Source organism: Pseudogymnoascus destructans (assembly GCF_001641265.1).
Source record: "Pseudogymnoascus destructans isolate 20631-21 unplaced genomic scaffold scaffold_7, whole genome shotgun sequence".
Taxonomy (NCBI): Eukaryota; Fungi; Ascomycota; class Leotiomycetes; order Thelebolales; family Thelebolaceae; genus Pseudogymnoascus; species Pseudogymnoascus destructans.
In genome coordinates this window covers 630,764-650,351 of record NW_020167526.1, presented here as the reverse complement: position 1 = coordinate 650,351, position 19,588 = coordinate 630,764, and the positions used below count along the sequence as shown (strand labels likewise).

General features: G+C 54.1%; 8 protein-coding genes across 8 annotated transcripts; 4 read left to right on the top strand and 4 right to left on the bottom strand.

The window, feature by feature from the left end:
* Positions 1-1,145: 1,145 nt before the first annotated feature.
* Positions 1,146-3,052, bottom strand: VC83_02933 (uncharacterized protein). The gene is made up of 2 exons (XM_024466584.1): positions 2,800-3,052; positions 1,146-2,667 (listed from the first exon to the last, which is right to left on the bottom strand). Exons 1-2 carry the CDS (start codon positions 2,895-2,897, stop codon positions 1,578-1,580), a joined length of 1,188 nt encoding a protein of 395 aa, XP_024325252.1. The 5' UTR covers positions 2,898-3,052; the 3' UTR covers positions 1,146-1,577.
* A 1,130-nt stretch (positions 3,053-4,182) lies between these two features.
* On the bottom strand, positions 4,183-6,497 carry MSM1 (methionyl-tRNA synthetase). Its single transcript, XM_024466583.1, has 3 exons — positions 6,116-6,497; positions 4,820-6,060; positions 4,183-4,760 (listed from the first exon to the last, which is right to left on the bottom strand). The coding sequence occupies exons 1-3, from the start codon at positions 6,309-6,311 to the stop codon at positions 4,425-4,427; spliced, it is 1,773 nt and encodes a 590-aa protein (XP_024325253.1). The 5' UTR covers positions 6,312-6,497; the 3' UTR covers positions 4,183-4,424.
* A 224-nt stretch (positions 6,498-6,721) lies between these two features.
* Positions 6,722-8,486, top strand: VC83_02931 (uncharacterized protein; the record flags this gene model as incomplete). Its single annotated transcript, XM_024466582.1, has 1 exon — positions 6,722-8,486. The coding sequence occupies exon 1, from the start codon at positions 7,254-7,256 to the stop codon at positions 8,484-8,486; it is 1,233 nt and encodes a 410-aa protein (XP_024325254.1). The 5' UTR covers positions 6,722-7,253.
* Positions 8,487-8,504: 18 nt separating this feature from the next.
* VC83_02930 (uncharacterized protein) lies at positions 8,505-8,839 on the bottom strand (the record flags this gene model as incomplete). The annotated part of the gene is made up of 2 exons (XM_024466581.1): positions 8,505-8,721; positions 8,790-8,839. 2 exons carry the CDS (start codon positions 8,837-8,839, stop codon positions 8,505-8,507), a joined length of 267 nt encoding a protein of 88 aa, XP_024325255.1.
* Positions 8,840-9,462: 623 nt separating this feature from the next.
* On the top strand, positions 9,463-11,654 carry VC83_02929 (uncharacterized protein). Its single transcript, XM_024466580.1, has 2 exons — positions 9,463-10,843; positions 10,896-11,654. The coding sequence occupies exons 1-2, from the start codon at positions 10,091-10,093 to the stop codon at positions 11,286-11,288; spliced, it is 1,146 nt and encodes a 381-aa protein (XP_024325478.1). The 5' UTR covers positions 9,463-10,090; the 3' UTR covers positions 11,289-11,654.
* On the top strand, positions 11,654-16,405 carry SET1 (histone methyltransferase). The gene is made up of 3 exons (XM_024466579.1): positions 11,654-12,629; positions 12,693-15,828; positions 15,883-16,405. Exons 1-3 carry the CDS (start codon positions 11,964-11,966, stop codon positions 15,984-15,986), a joined length of 3,906 nt encoding a protein of 1,301 aa, XP_024325477.1. The 5' UTR covers positions 11,654-11,963; the 3' UTR covers positions 15,987-16,405.
* Positions 16,406-16,420: 15 nt separating this feature from the next.
* On the bottom strand, positions 16,421-17,145 carry RMT1_1 (type I protein arginine N-methyltransferase Rmt1). The gene is made up of 2 exons (XM_024466578.1): positions 16,932-17,145; positions 16,421-16,837 (listed from the first exon to the last, which is right to left on the bottom strand). The coding sequence occupies exons 1-2, from the start codon at positions 17,115-17,117 to the stop codon at positions 16,640-16,642; spliced, it is 384 nt and encodes a 127-aa protein (XP_024325482.1). The 5' UTR covers positions 17,118-17,145; the 3' UTR covers positions 16,421-16,639.
* Positions 17,146-17,640: 495 nt separating this feature from the next.
* VC83_02926 (uncharacterized protein) lies at positions 17,641-19,582 on the top strand. The gene has a single exon (XM_024466577.1). It carries the CDS (start codon positions 17,918-17,920, stop codon positions 19,376-19,378), a length of 1,461 nt encoding a protein of 486 aa, XP_024325481.1. The 5' UTR covers positions 17,641-17,917; the 3' UTR covers positions 19,379-19,582.
* The last annotated feature ends 6 nt before the right edge of the window (positions 19,583-19,588 follow it).

The window sequence follows — 19,588 nt, the reverse complement described above, 5'->3', positions numbered from 1 at the left end:
ATGTGGTTGGATGTGTTGGTGTGTCAGGAAGTGGTGGTGGTGGTTGTGGTGGTTGTGGTGGTGGTAGTGGTGGTGGTGGTGGTAGTGGTGGTGGTGGTTGTGGTGGTTGTGGTGGTGGTAGTGGTGGTGGTGGTTGTGGTGGTTGTGGTGGTGGTAGTGGTGGTGGTGGTGGTGGTGGTGGAGTAGTGGTAGTGTAGTGGTCGTGGTCGTGATGGTGGTAGTGGTCGTGGTCGTGATGGTGGTAGTAGTGGTTGTGGTGGTGGTAGTGGTAGAGTAGTGTAGTGGTGGTGGTTGTAGTGGTGGTGGTGGTGGTGGTGGTGGTAGTGTAGTGGTTGTGTGGTGGTGGTGGTAGTAATGGTAGTGTCAGGAAGTGGTGGTTGGTGGTGGTTGGTGGTGGTTGGTGGTGGTTGGTGGTGGTTGGTGGTGGTTGGTGGTGGTTGGTGGTGGTTGGTGGTGGTTGGTGGTGGTTGGTGGTGGTAGTAGTGTTGTGGTAGTGGTGTTGTGGTGGTGTAGGGTGGTAATTTTATAGATTTAGTGGTGGTTGGTGTAAGAGGGATGTAAAGGTTAGAGTATGTTGGACGAGAGGATGAGGATGAAGGATAAGAGGGAAGAGAGAGAAGGGGCCACTCGGAAGGAAAATGGTCCGTTTGTTCTTTGTCGATTTACTATCGACAGAAGCAGGCAAGACCGGGTAAGCGAGAGGGATTGGGGGAAAAGAAACCCAAAAAAAAACACTTAATCAAGTTAAGCAAGTTACTCTTAATATCACTGTCGTCACCGTCAACGAGAGGGACGAGGGGGATAATTCCACTACGCTGTAACATGCAACTACAAACTAAATGCCATAAATCTCCCCATATCGCCAATCCAGATGTCCTCCAACTCCTCGTCCCATCTTCAATCAATTACTGTAATCCCCATCCATCCGCCGTCTCCTCCCACTTCCTCACTCCCTGACGCCTTGTGGGCCCAGTCCAGAACCTCGTCCTATTCAAATACCAACCAACCACTTACATCCCCTGCATTCTCTCCTATTTTATGCTTGTAACTTGTAACTTGTAACTAACTTATACCGAGTATGAATCTGATAAAGTTAATAATAACTTAAATATGAATCTGATAAAGTTGATGATAACTTAAATATGATCTGATAAAGCTAATACTATAGTGAGTGGTACCTACAATGCAGAAGACTTGGTACTTTTGTCCTTCATCTTTTGTCCTTCATCTTTTGTCCTTCATCTTTTGTCCTTCATCTTTTGTCCTTCATCTTTTGTCCTGTACTTCACTTCACCACTTCCCCGAGTCCCAGTGGGGGAAATCGTATGCTGTCACGTGACTGGCTCGGGATCGATCTCACTTCCCACAGTCAACGACCAAATATCCACTCCCCGTCCAAGGTGAGGTTGTATAGGAGATAAATATATTTCAAAATCTAACCATTCATTCGTTGACCCCAAGCAAGCAAAATCTACGCACAGCCCCTATCATATCAAGAGCCTGGTTCTATTCCCCCGTCCCAAACGCCAGCCTTTCATATCCTTATTCCCCCTACAAAATCGGAATCATTCCCATCATTAATTCCATCCCCCTCGCGCACGCACCACCCACTGAAACCCATGATCGATCTCCTCAACCCCACTCTCAAACCCCCCCGTCTCCAAATCCCCCTTCCCCACCGGCATCACCGCCAACATCTTCATCACCAACCTATCCTTCTGCCCCTTCAGCTCCCCCTCCACAACCCCCTCATACTCCGCCCTATACTCCTCCAACAACCTCGTCGACACAATACTCCCCCCACAAACCACCACCACCATCTTCTTCTGTGCCCACTCCTCATCCCCACACCCCCTCCCCAGCCCCCTACGCAGCGACCCATCAAAACACGCCGCAACACTAACCCCACACGCCGCCTCCGCCATAATCCTCTCAAGATCAGCTAACCGCACCGACCCCATCGCCGCCTGCGCGTCGCTGAGGACAGCAACCTGCACGCCCTCTTGGCACGCAACCTCGTACGCGCGATCCGCGACCTTGACGCAACCAAGACTCGTAGCGATGGATGAGATCCCAGGGAGCGTGACGACCTTCCCGGATTCAAGGCTGGTGGCGAGACTAGCTGCGCCTTCCGTCTCCACGGCCAGGATACCGACTTGCTTTGTGCGTCCGGCTTGGCGGAGACCGTCTGCGATGCCGACTAGTAGACCCCCACCACCAACCGAGCAGACAACCCCGTCATATCCCCCGACGGATTTCATCTGCATCTCCAACTCCGGCACCAGACTGCTCGCCCCCTCCCAAATATCCGGATGGTCAAAAGGCGGGACATACACCTCCTCCCCGCTGTGGGAACCGCGCCCCATCACGCTCTCACGAAGGTAGTTATCAGCCTCCTTCCAGTTCCGACCCGCCTGGTGCACGGTTGCCCCTAGGGCCCGCAGCTTGACGACCATGAAGGGCATGGTGGTGGAGGGGACGACGATGGTGCAGGGGTGGGAGAGGGTGAGGCAGGCGGTGGCGCAGGCGAGGCCGGCGTTGCCGCCGGAGGAGCAGTAGAAGTGTGGGTTTGTGGTGCGGGTGCTGGCAAGGGAGATGAGGTGGCCGATGCCGCGGGATTTGAAGGAGCCGGAGGGTTGGAGGTGGTCGAGTTTGAGGAAGATGCGGCTGCGGGGGGGTGTCAGTGGTGTGGGTGGAGGAAAGGGGGGTGGTGGTGGTGAGAGGGACGATGGTGAGAGGGTTGTGGGGAGGAGGGAGGAGGATGGGTAGGGGGGGGGGAGTAGATGGGGGGAGGCGTACCATCCTGCTACTTGGGAGAGAGCGCGGGACTCAATGCATGGTGTCTCCCTCCATAGCTTCTGGTAAGAAGGGGAAGCTGGGGGCGTGATAGAACCCATTGTGAAGTTGAGTTGAAGTGATATCAAGTGAGAACAACAAAATGGATCTGATAAATGTTGAATGATACCCTCCTCGTAGTCTTGAAAATATAGAGAGAGAAGACAAGCAAGAGGGATATAGAGAGAGAGAACAACAAAGAAGAAAAGAAGAGAGAGAAAAGGAATAGGGAGAGGGGGGGGGGAGGGCCAGTATATATGGTTCCCAAAAATACACCCACCACAACCAACAACCCAGCTTATCTGGATCACCGCATATCGATATCAGCAGGCAGTGCACACCGTAGCTCCACTAAGACATGGCCCGGAGCGGTAAAGAGATAATGGGAAGGGATCCCCAATTGATCTCTGCGCGGAAAATGACAGTGTCATCCATTCAAAGAGAACGGTACGAGTACATGGCGTTCCCCCCGGCCAGTATCTCGGCGGGCTGGCTGGGCGGGCTGGCTGGGGGGATTGTTGTCTCGCACGCACGCACAAACACAAGACCGCGGCGGGAGCGCAATTCCTAGCGGCGGACCAGACAATCACGGAGGCGGATGCGCGCCAACGAGGCCACGCAGCAGCAGCAGCAAATGGCAGCAAATGGCAGCAAATGGGCAAATGGGCAAATGGCAGCAAATCACGACGCGGGCGCGGGCACAAAGTCTAAAACGACGTATAGTTAGTCGGAGAGATCGGGGTTGCAAGTCCGCCGGGGGTGAGATGTGAGAATAAAGTTGCCTGTTTAGGGTGGAAATGTGGTGAGATGTGAGAATGAATTTCTGGCGGGGAGGAGTGGGAATTGACGTTTGGGGGAAGGTGGATGACGGGTTGGATGACGCGATGAGGGTTGGGAGATACTTGTAGGGTAATGGGTGGAAGGTCGATTGGGGGGGAGAATTGGGGAAGAGATATATAGGGGGAAGATGGGTGGAAATAGGTGGGAATAGAAGCGGAAGTAGAGGTACTTCTAGGGTAATAGCATGGTAGAGGGAGAAGGAGAAATGGTACTTCTAGGGTAATAGCATGGTAGACAATAAGGTGCGATGGTGAGAAAAGGTACTTCTAGGGTAATAGAATCACTCCATATCTGGATATCTGGGGTGTTGGATGGGGGATCTGGAGCTGATGACCTGCAGAAGTGTGGTAGCGCTCGGTAGCGCTCGGGTAGTGTCGGTTAGCGTGTTGGAGGCTTGTGTGGGAGGATGTACTGGTACTTGGGGGGAGAAGCGGCAAAACAAAAAGTGTAGTAGTGTAGTAGTGTAGTGAGTGCATCACCAGAATGGTCGACGATATCAACAAAATACCCATCTATACAGTACTTTACACCCAGTCATCGCTCTCTCTTATCTTATAGTTGGAGACACAGCAGGCAATATACATGACACCACGCATCCGACCGCCGCCTTAAATCGTACACACCGCCCTCACCCGCATCACATCACCCATATATCATGCACGTCTCTCCCTCTCATCACCTTTCCCATCAGCCATCAGCCATCAGCCATCAGCCATCAGCCATCAGCCTTCCCATCTCTCCCTCCCCGCCTACTCCTCCACAGCCAAAGGCGGAAATATCGTCCCATACGCCCCCTTCCCCTTCTTCCCCACCACCACCTCCCCTCCCTCCCCCCACGTCTTAGCTGTCCCATACCCCAAATCCCCCCCCACAACCGCATCAAAGAACCCTCTCCTCCCCTGCTCCACCCCTAGCACATCTAGAATCTCTCTCGCCTTCGTCGGCATATACGGCTGCAACAGTATCGCCGAGACGCGCAGCGCTTCCGAGGCGTGGAAGATGATGCGCCGGACTTCGGTTTCGCTCTCTGGGGTGCCTTGCTTGGCGATGGTCCAGGGGGCCGTGGATTGGAGGTATTTGTTTGTCTGGAGGGGTGTTAGTAACTGTCCGGAAGCCGAGTTGAAGGGTTGAAAGGGGAACGAACATCGTAAATCACGCGCATAATCTCATGTAAACCCGCCCTCGGATTCAACTCCTCAAAATGCCCATCCACCACCTCTCCCACCCCATGCAACCCCACAATCGGGTTCTCCATCCCCTCAAGCTCCCCCGCCGCCGCAGCCTCCACCGCCGCGGCAACAGACCATGTCTTCGCGCCCGTAACCCTCTGCAGCAGATTCCCCAGCCCCCCAGACAAGCACTTCTTATACCTCTCCACAATATTCGCATTCGCATAATCCGCGTCATCGCTAATCCCCCCATCATGCGCGAGGTAAAAGCGCATAGCATCCACCCCGAACCGATCCATCGCAAAGAAAGGATTCACCACATTCCCCGTCGACTTCGCCATCTTGCTATGTCCCAGCGTCCAGTGAGCGTGCGTGAGCACCTGTTTTGGCGGGGGCAGGTCCAAGGCGAGCAAGAAGGCAGGCCAGTAGATGCAGTGGAAGCGCATGATGTCCTTTCCGATGACGTGGACGTCGGCGGGCCAGCCGGCGACGCCGTCGAAGAAGGAGGCGCTGGGGAAGCCGGCTTTGGTGATGTAGTTAACCAGGGCATCGAGCCAGACGTAGATGGTTTGTGAGTCGTCCTGGGGGACCCGGATGCCCCAGGTGAGTCTGTTGATGGGGCGGGAGATGGAGAGGTCGTCTAGCCCCTCGGAAACCCAGCGCTCGATGTCGCGCATGCGGGTGGCGGGGACGACGAAGTGGGGGTTTTGTTTGTAGAAGGCGAGGAGGGGCTCCTTCAGGGCGGAGAGGCGGAAGTGGTAGTTCGATTCTGCGGTCCACTCTACTTCCTTCCCCGTCTCCTGGGCAGCCATGAAGGTGCGTCCCGTAGCGGGGTCAAGGCGCTTCTCGATGGCCGAGGAGGGGTAGAAAGTCTCATCGCTGACGGAGTACCATCCCTCATGTTTTTTTTCGTAGATGTACCCCCGTTCCTGGAGGAGCTGCCAGAAGTGCTGGACGGCTTCCTTGTGGTCCGGGTCGGTGGTGCGGATGAAGTGGTCGTAGGTGAGGTCTGCGCGCGCGGCGAGCTGCTTGAATGTCTCCGAGACGCGGTCACAGAATTCTTTCGGGTCTTCGTCGGAGATCGAGGCGGCTTGTTGGATCTTCATCCCGTGCTCGTCGGTGCCGGTGCAGAGGATTGCTGACCGGCCTTTGATCTCCTGCCAGCGCTTGAGGATGTCAGTTAGGACCATGGTGTATAAATGTCCTACATGGGGAGCTACAATGCGTCAAGAGATGATTCTTCCACCACGAGTCTTTTGTAAGGTGCGTACCGGCATTGACGTAGAATATTGGGGTGGTAATGTAGTACGGCTTGTCCACAGGCGTCTTCGTGCTGGAGAACCGCGGCCAGACGGCAGCGCCGCTGTTTGTCCTGCAGGACTTGCACACCCAGTCACTCGTCCATAATACTTTTGCCCTCGGCCGGACGGACCGCCGTAGGCTGCATGTGAGGGTGTTGAGATTCATTGCGCGTGCAAATAATTCATGGACCCTGACGATGGCCGAGGCTGGCTGGTTCTTAGGTCGCGATTTAAGGTGCGGCTCTTCTGCTAGCTGGGGATTTTGACAGGGGTGCCACTACGATGACCTACGTCGCTTACCTGGGTTCACGATTCTGTCAGTTGCAATGCAAAAATTAATTAGATATAATAGTAATATATAGCGTTTTAGAAACCAGTAATTCTTACTCGCGACTCTCAGTGACTGTGCTCAGCAGGCAGTGGTTACAAGAACTATCTCAAAAAATTATGGCTCCCGATCACACTGGTGGCCATCATTATCATATTATAACAGTATCATACAGTTTCAAAGAGCCAGTCACTTCAAAATGTAGTCAAAGAGATAAATTCTATTAAATCAAATTGCTGGGATAAATTCTCAGCTACTCACCTTCAGACTACGCTCCCCAGTTACCGGGAGGATTCGAGAAGTCACCAACCAATAATGACATCGACCGGATCGAAATACGGCGAGGCACCAATATTCACTCCAAAGCGAAGAATAGTGTGGGTTCTCGGCTCCTATTGTCAGTATATCGCTTACCGCTTCCTATTGTCAGTTTCTCTTGTCTATTGAGAATTTGGCGGTAATCCGCGCTTAATTGGTGACAATAGGGGTAAGCGCGGATTGCTTCAATTGTCAGCTCCTATTGTCGTCGCTTCCACAATTCGGGTGCCAGCTTCAATATGAAGCTTTGCAAAGACCTCAATGGCAGGAAAGGCCGTATTGTGAGTGTTGCCCCCTATATATTCCTCTCGGAGCTCACATCCTCTCCTTTTTCTCTCTTCTTCCAATTTCTCACACATCGATACAGACCCAAAGCTCCAAAAGCACCAACCACCAACCGCCAACCACCACCACCAACAAATTCGGCAACCGCCACCAACACCACCAACGACAGCCACCACCATGGCACCTCCACCTCACCTCAAGCTCACACTTCCGAGAGCTCCCCCGTCGACCTATACGGGGTCATCCTACACCGGCTCCTCCTCTTCTTCCGCCTCTGTGCTGGACTGCGATGTCCCAATCCCGTCGATCGAGCACGTCGACGCTGCCGACCGCACGGCAAACTGGGTCGTCCAGTCCAGCGGCAGCCGCGCCGGCTCTCCCGGCAACCCTCCTCGACTCTCGGGCTCTCCAGCCTTCACCGAGACCTCGGCTCCGGATCGAGAATCTTCCGCCTCTCGTAGCCGGAGCCTCTCGGACGACCATGGAAGCTCTCGGTCATCGCCAAGCGTTGTCCTGATCTCCGCCACCTCCAATCCCGATGGAGAGAGCGAGATCAAGCGCGAGGCACCCGGGGGCTCCATCTGGAGCGCCAGCCCTCGACCTCCGGCTCGGCGGTCTTCGGTGTCTGGACGCAGCGAACCTGCGCCATCGCAGTCACCTTCCGTCTCTGGATCCGGCGTCTTGTACCCATCTTCCTCGGGTAGCAAGCGCTCCAGAGATGCGGAGGACGATGGTGGGGGTGAGCGGTCGTCGCAGCGCCGCCGTCGCAGCACCAGTCCCGGATTATCTTCCCGACGTTCGTCGGCGGCTTCTCTCCCCGGTGACGCCAGCAACCCTGCGCCGTCGCAGTCACCTTCCGTCTCTGGATCTCGCACCTTGGGTTCGACTCCGTCGGGCTGCAAGCGCTCCAGAGATGTGGAGGACGACGGTGCGGGTGACCGGTCGCCACAGCGCCGTCGGACTGGAGGGTTTCTGGAGGTCGTACTGGCGACCTACCCGCCGGAGCCTGTCGTCACGCCTTCGGATTCGGCCGTTGACGCCGCTGGCACCACCGATCCTGCCGGTCTCGTCGACCTTGTTGCCGCTCCGGCACAGCCAGTTGCGCTGGTTGTCGTCGACGCGGTCAACATCGTCGACATTGAGCCGGTCGTCGGCCCAGCGGCTGCCGTCGCCAATCCGGGTCCTCTTCCCGACCGCGCCGAGACTCGAGTGCAGGCCCGACTCGATGCGCTCTTCGCAAAGAGTCGTGGCCGCCCGCGCGCAGAGCGATCTGCGTTGGTAAGTTCACCCCCACCCCCCCCCGGCAACCTCAAAAACCTTCTTCTAATACTCGCACAGCACCGATCACTCGAGTCGTGGCTCTCGCGGGAAGAGCTCCTCCTGGATCTCCAGGCTGGGAAGCACGCTTGAGGACTTCGCCCCGTCGGGTCAGAGTTCGGTGTCTCTTCTTCGGTGGCCGCGGTTGGAACTCGCTTCTGGCATGTCCGTCAGATGTCGTTTCTCCGCTTCGGTCTCCAAGTTGGACCCGGGCTTTGGCTCGTTGCTTGCGCCCTCGCGGCTCCCAGTCTGCGGATGCCAGCTTTCGGCACCGGCTTCTTCGCTCGTCTCTTTCTTTTGTCTTTCGCTGGCCTTGCTGATGACCTCGCTGTCATCACTCGGTGCGGCTCACGCGCGGCTTCGTCCTGGATTTCGGCACTTTCTCGACTTCGGCACCTCGACTTCGACTCGGCTTCGCCAGCACTGCTGATGTGCCTCGCTGCCATCACTTTGCTCGGCTCTTTCCCTCGGCGTCGACGCGGTTGCGATCTCACGGTGCCTGTCTGGGCGGAGTTTACTTTGCGGTGTCCATTAAGGACCCGCGACTTGTTTCTGGTTTTCGGGGAGTTTACTTTGCGGTGTCCATGAAGGACCCGCGACTTGTTTCTGGTTTTCGGGGAGTTTTACTTTTGCGGTGTCCATGAAGGACCCGCGACTTGTTTCTGTCTTTCTGCGAGTATAGCCGGCGATTTGCTTCTGTTTTTCTGCGCGTATACCCGGTCTGTGGGTGGTGTCCTGGCCGAGAGCCTGAGTCACTTCGTTTCTATATGTTCTTCTTCTGCACGTTCTTCTGCTTGCCTTGATACTCGTTGATACTGCCGGAATGAAAGCTGACTTCTTGCTGATATTACCTCGTCGCTGGTTCGTGCATTTGTGACAATATCACCCAGGATGATGCACTGATTCATATGTGATATGTGACGGCCGCATCTATGTTCGCCGGCCTTGGCTGCTTGAGAAGTGGCACAGGATCTGCATGTCACATTCTCACCTCTCACCGCATTGCCATTTCATCGCCATATGCAGTCTATTCCACACTCCTGACCAGTTCGGTCATCAATAGGAGTCTTCGACGTTGGTCTGCGGGCCTAACCGTATACGGAGTACAGGAGCTAACGATACACCAGCCGTCGGTGTTGGCCAATTACGAAAGCGCAAATTGGATTTTGGTGTTTTGGATGGCACTGTGTGTGCCTTCCGACCACAAAGCTCGAGTTACTACTCGAGTACCTGCTATTACTTCCCCGCTTCTTCTTCTTCACCTTCTTTCCACCCCAACAAACTCTATAATTATTGCTACCATAAGCATTTTATATTCTATGGGGTTCTTTCTGATTTGATATCTTTGCCCGCGTCATCACTTTGTCACAGGCCGAGAATATTCTATTGGGGACTATTTGTGGCCGAGCACATACCGACAAGGCTGAAACAGTGGCCCCATGCTCGCAAAACCCACACAAGAGAGAACAGGACGACGATCATCGTAAGATTCTTCTTCAACTTCACGAATTGAATTGCACCAGACCTACGACACTCGGCCTCGCACGCAGCACACCGCTGTGCATTATTGTCGCCCCTTCCGTGAAGCGGCGAATGTGAAGCACCACCTTCCCACCCAATTCTTCCGAGCCCTCAACAAATAATCACCAGGGCCGAACGCCCTCATAAGGTCACGAGCAGATAGAAATACAGCTATCATGTCTTACGAATCTCCTCCTATTGTCCGCCCGGTCCCCCGACGTCCATTCGACATCAACCTCGCAACCGCGACTCCGCCATCAGAGTCTGAAACTTCAACACCATCGGTACGCCCGAGTTCCCCGAACCACCTCGATGCAAAGTCAGGCAACGGCTACGCCAATGGCGGCTCCGATACCCCGAGCTTAAACCCCACACGCTCGGTCCTGAATCTGACGTCGTCGACGCTCTTTGGGATATACTCGCCGTCGTTCACAGAGAAGATGGTGGACAATGAGCCCGGCACTCCGTTTGGCACCGGCGCCATGACGCCACTGTCTCCGGCTGGCTCTAGTGTGCCTTCCAGACCACGGGCTCGTTCGCTGCATGTGGTTCCTATCACACCACTACATCTCCGAATAGTTGGCCTCACGTTGCGATCAGCCCTTCTCTTTCTTCTCGGCACCGCATACGGGTTGCTGGTGACACACCTCCATAACGAACAGCGCCTCGCGCCTTTCGGCGCTCAAGGCCTGATACAACCAAGCTATGACAAGAAATACCTAATATTCTGGGGTGTGGCGGGCGTGGCGATGGGAAGCGCGCTGCCTTGGTTCGATGGCATGTGGGAGGAATACTTTGGTGAAGAAGTAACAACCAGCGCCATTGGCGGGAAAGTAGTGGATGGGGCCAACGAGGAGGAAGGGGTTGCAGTACAATGGACTCCGGTTGTTAGAAGTATTGGGGCGTTTTTCGGCATTGCTTTTGCTATTGTAGGTACCCCCTCCCCCTGACAGAATTTTGATCAGTGCTAACAAGACACAGCGCAAGCTTGCCTGGACATCTACCCTGCAGGCCTCCCTTACTCTTGCTCTTGTGAATCCATTCCTGTGGTATCTATTGGATCGCTCGAAGCCAGGCTTCGTTCTCTCCGTCACCGTTGGGCTGATTGGGACTACTGGACTACTCATGTTTGATTCCAGTATGGTTCAGAGGCCGCTTGCTGCTCATTCGTCATGTAACAGCACCACGGGCTCTGCTCACACCGGATTCTATGCGCCGGGTGACAACAATGAGTTGTTCGAAAGCGCTGTTTGGGTCATGAGTGTTCTGTTTTGCTCCGTCTTGTGCTTTGGGCACATTGGGAGGAGGCTGGCGCTTTTGAGGCGCAAGTCCAGAGCCGCGCTTCAAAACAACCCGAAGTTCTCTTCAGAATAACTAAGGTTTAGGTTGGCGATATACCCTGGATGAGTTGGCATAAGCATGGCACGGCATAGCGTGTAGGGATAATACGTTGAAGTTCCCTGTAGGGGACTACGAATAGAGGGAATTCTATTCCAAAAAATACGCAGGAAGTACAAGAAGCTCTGCAATATGTACTTCAAAATAATTAATTTACATTGTTTATATATAAGTTCTGTCAGGAGAGATAGGGGCGGTGGGAGTATCATGGATTTGAATAATGTTGTTGCCTTGTAATGTAGGCATCAAGGTTTAAATGTGGTAGTGTCCGCACTAAGCCTAGTGGCGGTTGGCCAATTTGATCTCGCGGGGATGAATTTCGAAGCGCATGTTAATTCCGACCTCATACCTAAAATTCACTCACACGTCGCACTTCCGTTCTCTCTTTCACTACCCTTCACCTCATTGCTTCACATAATACAATAACTGCGATTCATTTCTACACTCATTTCAAGGTTTCTCCGGCGTAGATCGCCCACTCAACCGACGCTTGCTCTCCTGACGTCGCGTTACGTGACTCTGGCCTTTCGCGTCGCGTACATTTCTATCGCCCACGCCGCCCCCAAATTCCACCGATGACCTGACTCCGATCTCCTACATCATAAGAGCGATGGTTGGCGGGAGCCAGGGTTGAACGGATCAGCGAGCACCATGCCGCGCGCCTCGACGGCGGGCTTCTCGGACTTCTTCCCGTCAGCCCCCCGGGCCGCGAAGAACAGGGCCAAGGAGCGCGAGCGCGCAAAGTCGAAACCCCTCGATTCGCCGCTGCTCGATCCCGTGAATGCAGACCGGGATGCGCATATCCCCTCCAGGTCACGCGACGAGTCGGGGCGGGGCAGTATCTCTGGCGCGGCTGGCGAGGGAGCCCGTGATACGAATATACTCGCGCCGACTGATGAGGGAGAGCTGCAGCAGGGAGATTTGCTAAATTGCGTTCGATCTACGAGCTCGCACACAAGCACCGCTTCTTCTGTTTTCAGTACTACGGCGCAGAATACTGGCGCCGCGGCAGCCTCAAATCTAGTCAGTCTCACGCCATTGACGAATGACGACTCATCGCCCATTGGGCAAGTAGCGAGCCCGAGAGGTCACAAAGCGGGCCTCAAAACTCCATCATCTTTGGAGCACGTAGAATCTTCCTCGTCGAAGCACGTGCTTCAAGACACACCACCACCAGCACAAGATATGGCGGAGCTGCAACGAGCACAAGTGCGAGATCGAGATAAGCCCAAGGGCCAGAAATGCGTGTTCGATCCGCAACTCGACAAGTCTGGCATAAAACCAAAACCGAAGGTCAAATATAAGGATATTTCTTGGGTATGTATAAACCACGTGGGGAGCGTCATCTTACGAGTGCGTTGAGTGCTAACGGGTTATTAGGAAGATGACGCTCCCCCGGAGGATCCGCGCCTTGTCGGCGGCGACCGCAAAATCGACATAGACTACACGATGCACGCGAAAGCCCGCCTCAGACATGAGCCCATGCTTATAAGACCTTATCAATTTGACCCGAAGATATCGGTGGGGCCGGGTCCTCCTACGCAAGTGGTGGTTACTGGGTTCGATCCGCTCATGCCTCTACAACTGGTTCTGAACGTCTTTGCGAGTTATGGCCAGGTTCAGGAGAGCAGTAACAAGATGCACCCGGAAACAGGAACGCCTCTCGGAATTGCGACTTTCCGTTACGCAGATTGCGACAAGTCCGGCAGGAAGATGAGCGCTATTAACGCGGCGAAACAAGCTGTGCGAAAGGGGAATGGCGAGAAGGTTGGGGGGACAAACGTCAAGGTGGAATTCGACCGAGATGGTGTCAGCAGTAAACGCCTGGTTACAAAGGTCGTGGCGGATCAGAAGAGGGCCCTTGAACCCGTGGCATCGAAGCCTCACGCGGAAGTGAAAGTTGGTGATGGGGAGAAAACTTTTGGTCCTCCACCGACGGCTCCAAAAGGCCCAGCGTCGTCTTTTGCGGCCAGACCGCCTCTGCGAGGGCCCGGCCATGCACCAGCATTTGTTCCTCGCCCGCCAAGGGATTCTGAGCTCATTGAGCTTACCCCCATCAAACCCCAAATCAAGACCCAGCCTTTCATATTTGTTGGGCACGACTCCGTCCCTGTACTCGGTTCCAGCGTTAAGCATATGAAGAACAAGCTCAATACTTTTGAACTCGAAAACTTGCGCCTGGACAAGACCGGATATTTCATCTTGTTCCCGGATTCCGTCAAGGGTCGGTTAGATGCACAAAGATGCCTCAGACAGGCCAACGGAACGTCCTTGTTCACATATACGATGGTTATGGAGATTTTCATCTTCGGCACCGATGGGAAGAACGAAGACTACAAGCCGCATGCAGAGTGGGGGACAGGGCAAATTGCACCCGCAGACCCCGAGCCTACGAGGTCATCATACAGGCGTCATTCCAGCCCAAGCCGCAGGGTAGAGAGCCATAGGGAAAGCGATGACGCTGCGCAAAGGAAGAAAGATGACGAAATCGACCTTGACGAGGAGAAGAGGCAGCGGGCAAAGAACTTCGACCCAGCAAAGGAGGCCACGGATGTGGTTGTTCGAGAACTGACGGAAAAGTTGATCAAAGACTTGAAGATCAGAGTTGCAGCCCCTGCGCTTTACTCCTACCTTGATCCCGACAACCACGTTGCCAAGAGACGACGTTTGAACATCGCAGATCCAGCAGACTCCAAGCCACCGCCTGCTTTCTTAGATGACTATGACGAGGATACTACACCTGTGGGCACTCCCAATTCAAGGGCTGAAATCGTCGATAAACGCCTGCTCAAAGCGGGTAAGCTCGATATCACTGCTCTCCCTAGGATTCGAAAGGCGCAGGGCCGCGTATCCAAGAAGGCGGTTCTGGTGGCGGAAGCCAGAGCTAAGGAGAAGAAACGTGGCAAGCTGCGCAAGAGAGAGACGGTTATCCAGCCTGGTCGGCACCCACACCGTCTGCATGATTTCCATACCGACCGTGACGATTGGGATGACGATAATGAAGACCGAACCTCGGCCCGCGATACGGAGGAGCCTGAATCGAGACCGCGAAGCAGGGTCAGCTCGGACGATGAGGATGAACAGTCGGAAGATGATTCGTTCTTGCCCAGGTCCAAGCTGCGCGAGTCGCATGAGGCGCTGGTGGACTTCGATGATTCTATGACCGAAGCCAGCGTTGCCGCCTCAGATTCTGCGCCAACGAAGAAGAGGAAACTAATCCCGAAGGCCGATACGGTCACTAAGCGCCAGAAGAAGTCAGGCGATGCGATCTTTGAGGTATCCGCCCACAAGATCGGCAGTGAAGATCCATATGCGGATGATATTGCCATGACAGACGGTGACGAGACGCCACTCCTTGATGAAAACAGCGAAACCCCTCTTCCCGACGCCGCAGCAGCTATTCTCAAGAAGAAGGGTCTCAAGCCTATCAAGAAGAGGAAGACCAAGAAGCAGCTCTTTGAGGAACGTGAGGCCCTGAAGAAGCAACAGGAGGAGATGGAGGAGTTGGTGGAGGAGGAAGATGAAGAAGAGGCCGTTGATTCCGACGCTGATGCCGATTCGGACATCGATGTCATCTACGAGGTTGATCCTGTTGTGGACATAGACCTTGAATGGGGTACGCCCACAGATGTTCCTTTGTCAACAGTCAACGACGACCCCAAATTAGTCCTAGATTTGGCTGGTCTCAAGCACCTTGCCCTGGACGACGAAGACGAAGAAGCTCTTCGCTCGGCACTAGGCGATGGACCAAAGGTCGAGATTGGGAGCGCTCCGACATGGGCTTGGCAACAAATGGAATCACGGGCTGCCAAAGCGGGTGGCTATAGGGGGGCAATCACCAGCCCACTTTCCATCAACGGTTACTACGTGCCTAACGAAACTGGATCTGCGAGAACTGAGGGAACAACAAAGATTCTCAACTCGGAGAAGTCAAAGTATCTCCCACATCGCATCAAGGTTCAGAGAGATCGTGAGGAACGCCAAGCACGAGCTAAGAGGGATGGAAAGGAGGATCCCTCAGAAGATGCCCAAGCTACTCAAGCTTCTGCCGACAAGCTCGTCTCGAAGGATTCCTCGCGCGCCAACCGCGTCAACAACCGCCGCTTCGTTGCTGACCTGAATGACCAGAAGAAAACACTCGGTGGTGAAGCTGACGCCCTGCGCTTCAACCAGCTCAAGAAGCGTAAGAAGCCCGTCAAGTTTGCTCGTTCTGCTATCCACAACTGGGGCCTGTATGCTATGGAGAATATTGCGATGAATGACATGATCATCGAGTACGTAGGCGAGAAGCTGCGTCAGTCGGTCGCGGATCTCCGTGAGCGTATATATCTCAAGAGCGGCATCGGGAGCAGTTACCTCTTCCGTATCGATGAGAACACCGTCGTGGATGCGACAAAGCGCGGTGGGATTGCGCGATTCATCAATCACAGCTGCATGCCGAACTGCACGGCGAAGATTATCAAGGTTGAGGGAACACGTCGCATTGTCATCTATGCCCTCCGCGATATCAAGCTGAGTAAGTCGAACCCCATTATTACGGAATAGAGGCATATACTAACGTGAACTGCAGACGAGGAGCTCACCTACGATTACAAGTTTGAGCGCGAGATCGGCAGCGACGATCGCATCCCGTGCTTGTGTGGCACAGTCGCCTGCAAGGGCTTCCTCAACTAAAACACCCTTGTTCCCTTGTTTGGATCTATCATGCATGCATTGCTCGGCGCCGGCGGGTAAATCCAGGGAGATGGGGCGCATGGCGTTTGGTCTTCACTTTTGTCTCTGTCCGTGGTGTGGTTGTTGCGGGGTGGGGTGGTTGGTGATTTTGACTACTACTACTACTAACCAGCCTTCACCCAAGGGTGAAGTAATTTTGTGGTCATTTTTTTTTGCGTGTGTGGTTATAGGAATATGGGAAGGAGGGTGTAAAGTGCATGATGGTGGGGGGGCGTATATATGTGTATTGTACTATTAAGACTGCATTGCAGTGCAGCACTGGGGGACTACTACGGAGATCTTTCAACAGGGTTTGGGCGTCCAGCGACCTCAACATAGGACATGAGGCGGAGTCAGGGCCTGAAGGTAGAAAGGAAGGCATTGTAGAACATGATCTTTGTTCTTGTGCTTGTGCTTGTGATTGCTCGTTTCTGATATGTTTGATGTGATTTTTCGATCTATACGCTTTTTCCTGGTATTCGGCATACAATCAACCCCATTCTCTATCATCCTCCCAAGTTATTTATGCATGCATTCACTAAATCCCAGCCCAACGCCCAACGCCCAACGCCGCCCTTATTCTCCTTCATATCCCTCTGTCTCCGCATCACCCCTTAGACCAAGTGATCGGGAAGCAAGAAATTCGCAACCCCTTCCCTCACAACGTACTCGTGTTCGCAGTTCGCGCATACCAGCTTTCCAGCGCTTATCTGCGTCTCCATCAGCAAGACATGCAGGTCCTTCAGCAGCTGCTCATCGGTAGCGAGGTCCTCTGGCGCCGGAGCGGTGGGTGGGAGGGCGGGGAGTCCGAGCTGGGGCGTGTTAGTTTCCTATCTTTCGCCTGACCAAAGTAAGGAAGCGCGGGGGGTCGGAGAGTGCTTATAGAAAGGGACGGGAGAGACAAACCTCAGCAGAAATAGTAGACAGCGCATCCCAATCCAGACGCGGCAGCAAGTTAGCCAACAACTTCGCGTTCGTAGGCAGGTCCTCGGAGACGAGCTCGGCGTCCTTGGGGTGGAGCGGGAAGGAGGCTGAGGAGGACTTGCAGGCCTTGACGGCGCAGGTGAGGAAGTTGAGGGTTAGGACCTTCATTGTTGCGGGCGCGCGGTGGTGGGAGGGGGGGGGGGTGATGGGTTGGCTGGGATATGGGAAGCTTTTTTTTTATGGATGGGAGTGTGGGGTTGGGCGACAAGATATGGGTGGGCACGTGATGGTGGGGGGGGTTTGAGTGGTGGTGGTGTATGATGGTTTTAATTTTTTAATAATTGATTTCTTGCTGCTTCTTGTGTCTTGGACTTAAAGATTTGGATGGTTTTATCCCATACGATTTATGTCAATCGAAATAAAGGGGAATGGCTAAATTTGCAGATATGTTCAGTAGTATAGATTGCACAGTGTCTCAAGAGAAAGCGCTCTCTTGAACCTCTGGATGGTCTTGTAGATATAGGTCCTACTTGGGAAATATACTTGATTGGGAGCCCTAGAGTAGCGTATTCTTGGAATTTAGCAGTTTTCTTTTTTATTTAAAATAAATTTATTTGATCTCGTTCGGATTTATTATTTAAAATCGAAGTAAAAAAAACCCAGTCACGCACGGTATTAGTTATTAATTTTTGTCCGTCCAAAATATTAATATTGCAATATAAATACATGCCCTACCGCCACTCCAACGAGTACAATAGTTTATTCTGTTCGTCTATGAAAGGCTCATTGTTTGTTCAATAACCAGAGATCCTTTGATCATCAATGATGTATAGGCCCCTCCCTGTCAACTCTACCCGGCACCAAGAAACCTTAAATTTTCTGAGCATTTTCCATCCAGAAACTTTTTCGCGATAAGCTCCAAAAAGTCAACAACACAACCCAAAACCACAATAAAACGAACAAACATAATGGCAAAACGCAAGCGGAACCAAAACCTCACCGCTGCGGCGGCGCCGGTAGAGGAGCCAATATCGGCCCCTAAGAAAACCAAAACCGTCAATGACCCAAAGCAAGCCAAACCTACGAAAGCAGGTGCCAAATCATCTGCACCTGGAAGCAACCTCACAATCCAAATCATCACCGGCTCCTACGACCGCATCCTCCACGGGATTACCGCCACCCTCCCCCCCACCGAGGCCGCCACCTTCTCCGACACCTTCCTCTTCACAGCACACACCTCCGCCATCCGCGCCCTCGCCCTCTCCCCCCCCTCAGCCCCAACCCCCAACCAGCCGCAAAAAATCCTCCTCGCAACCGGCTCCACCGACTCCCGCATAAACCTCTACCACATCTCCGCGCACCCGCCGCGTAAACACACCGTCCCCGCCCTGCCCGGACTCAGCTCCCGCGCCGTCGTCGAGAACCCAGCCAACCGCGAGCTGGGCTCCCTGATGCACCACGCCGCTGCTGTTACGGGGCTGTGCTTCCCGACTCGTGGGAAGCTGCTTAGTAGCGCCGAGGACTGCACGATGGCTGTGACTCGCACCAGGGACTGGAGTCTGCTCTCGTCTATCAAGGCGCCGGTGCCGAAGGCGCAGGGACGGCCGAGTGGAGATACAGCGCCGGTTGGAGGTGCGCCGTCGGGCGTGAATGCGTTTGCTGTGCACCCTAGCCTGAAGCTGATGCTGAGCGTGGGTCGGGGCGAACGCTGCATGAGGCTGTGGAACTTGGTGACGGGCAAGAAAGCTGGAGTGCTGAATTTCTCGCGTGGAATGCTTGGAGAGGTGCACGAGGGTAGGTTTGGGAGCGGAGAGGGACGTCGCGTGGCGTGGGGGAATACGGCTGGAGGCGAGGAATTCGCAGTTGCGTTTGAGTGGGGTGTGTTGGTGTTTGGAATGGACTGCAAGGTGCGGTGCAAGGTCCTACCTGATAGGCGCACGAAGATCCACGAGGTGCGCTATGTCAAGCGTGACGAGGAGGGAGAAAAGATGGTACTGGCGCTCAGCACTGAGGACGGCCGGATTGTGTTTTTCTCCACGGATCCAGCGGACTTGGTTGCACCGGGAGCTAAGGAGGGAGATGACGCTTTACCTGCGGCGAAGATTCTTGCGCAGCTCGGTGGGAAGGATGCCGGCGTGACTAACAGGATTAAGGATTTTGCTGTCCTGCCGCTTGAGGAATCCGGCTCGGTGATCATCGTGACGGGGTCTTCGGATGGAGCTGTCAAGCTGTGGAGGCTGAAGATGGCGGATGTGCTTGGTGGTGCTGGTGGACTAGTGGGCGAGATGGTGGGAGATTATGAGACAGGGAATCGGGTTACGTGCCTTGTTGCGTTTGTGATGCTGGACCTCCCAGACGGAGCGAGCGACGACGTGCTGGAGGAGGATGAGGATGAAGAGGAGGAGGAGGAGAGCAGCGACGATGAGTAGTGTATAGGATACCCGACCTATGTAGGCGGAGAGATGGCCGTTTATATAATCTGTGGTTATTTATGGCTTGTGATCCAGCTGCGCCTATATGCGGCCTGTCTGAGGCATATAATAGCTAATTCGAACCATCACATATCTCCTACAAATCTCCTATAAAACTAACCGCTATATTGAAGAGTTGGATCCCGCTTGGATCCATATATACATAGA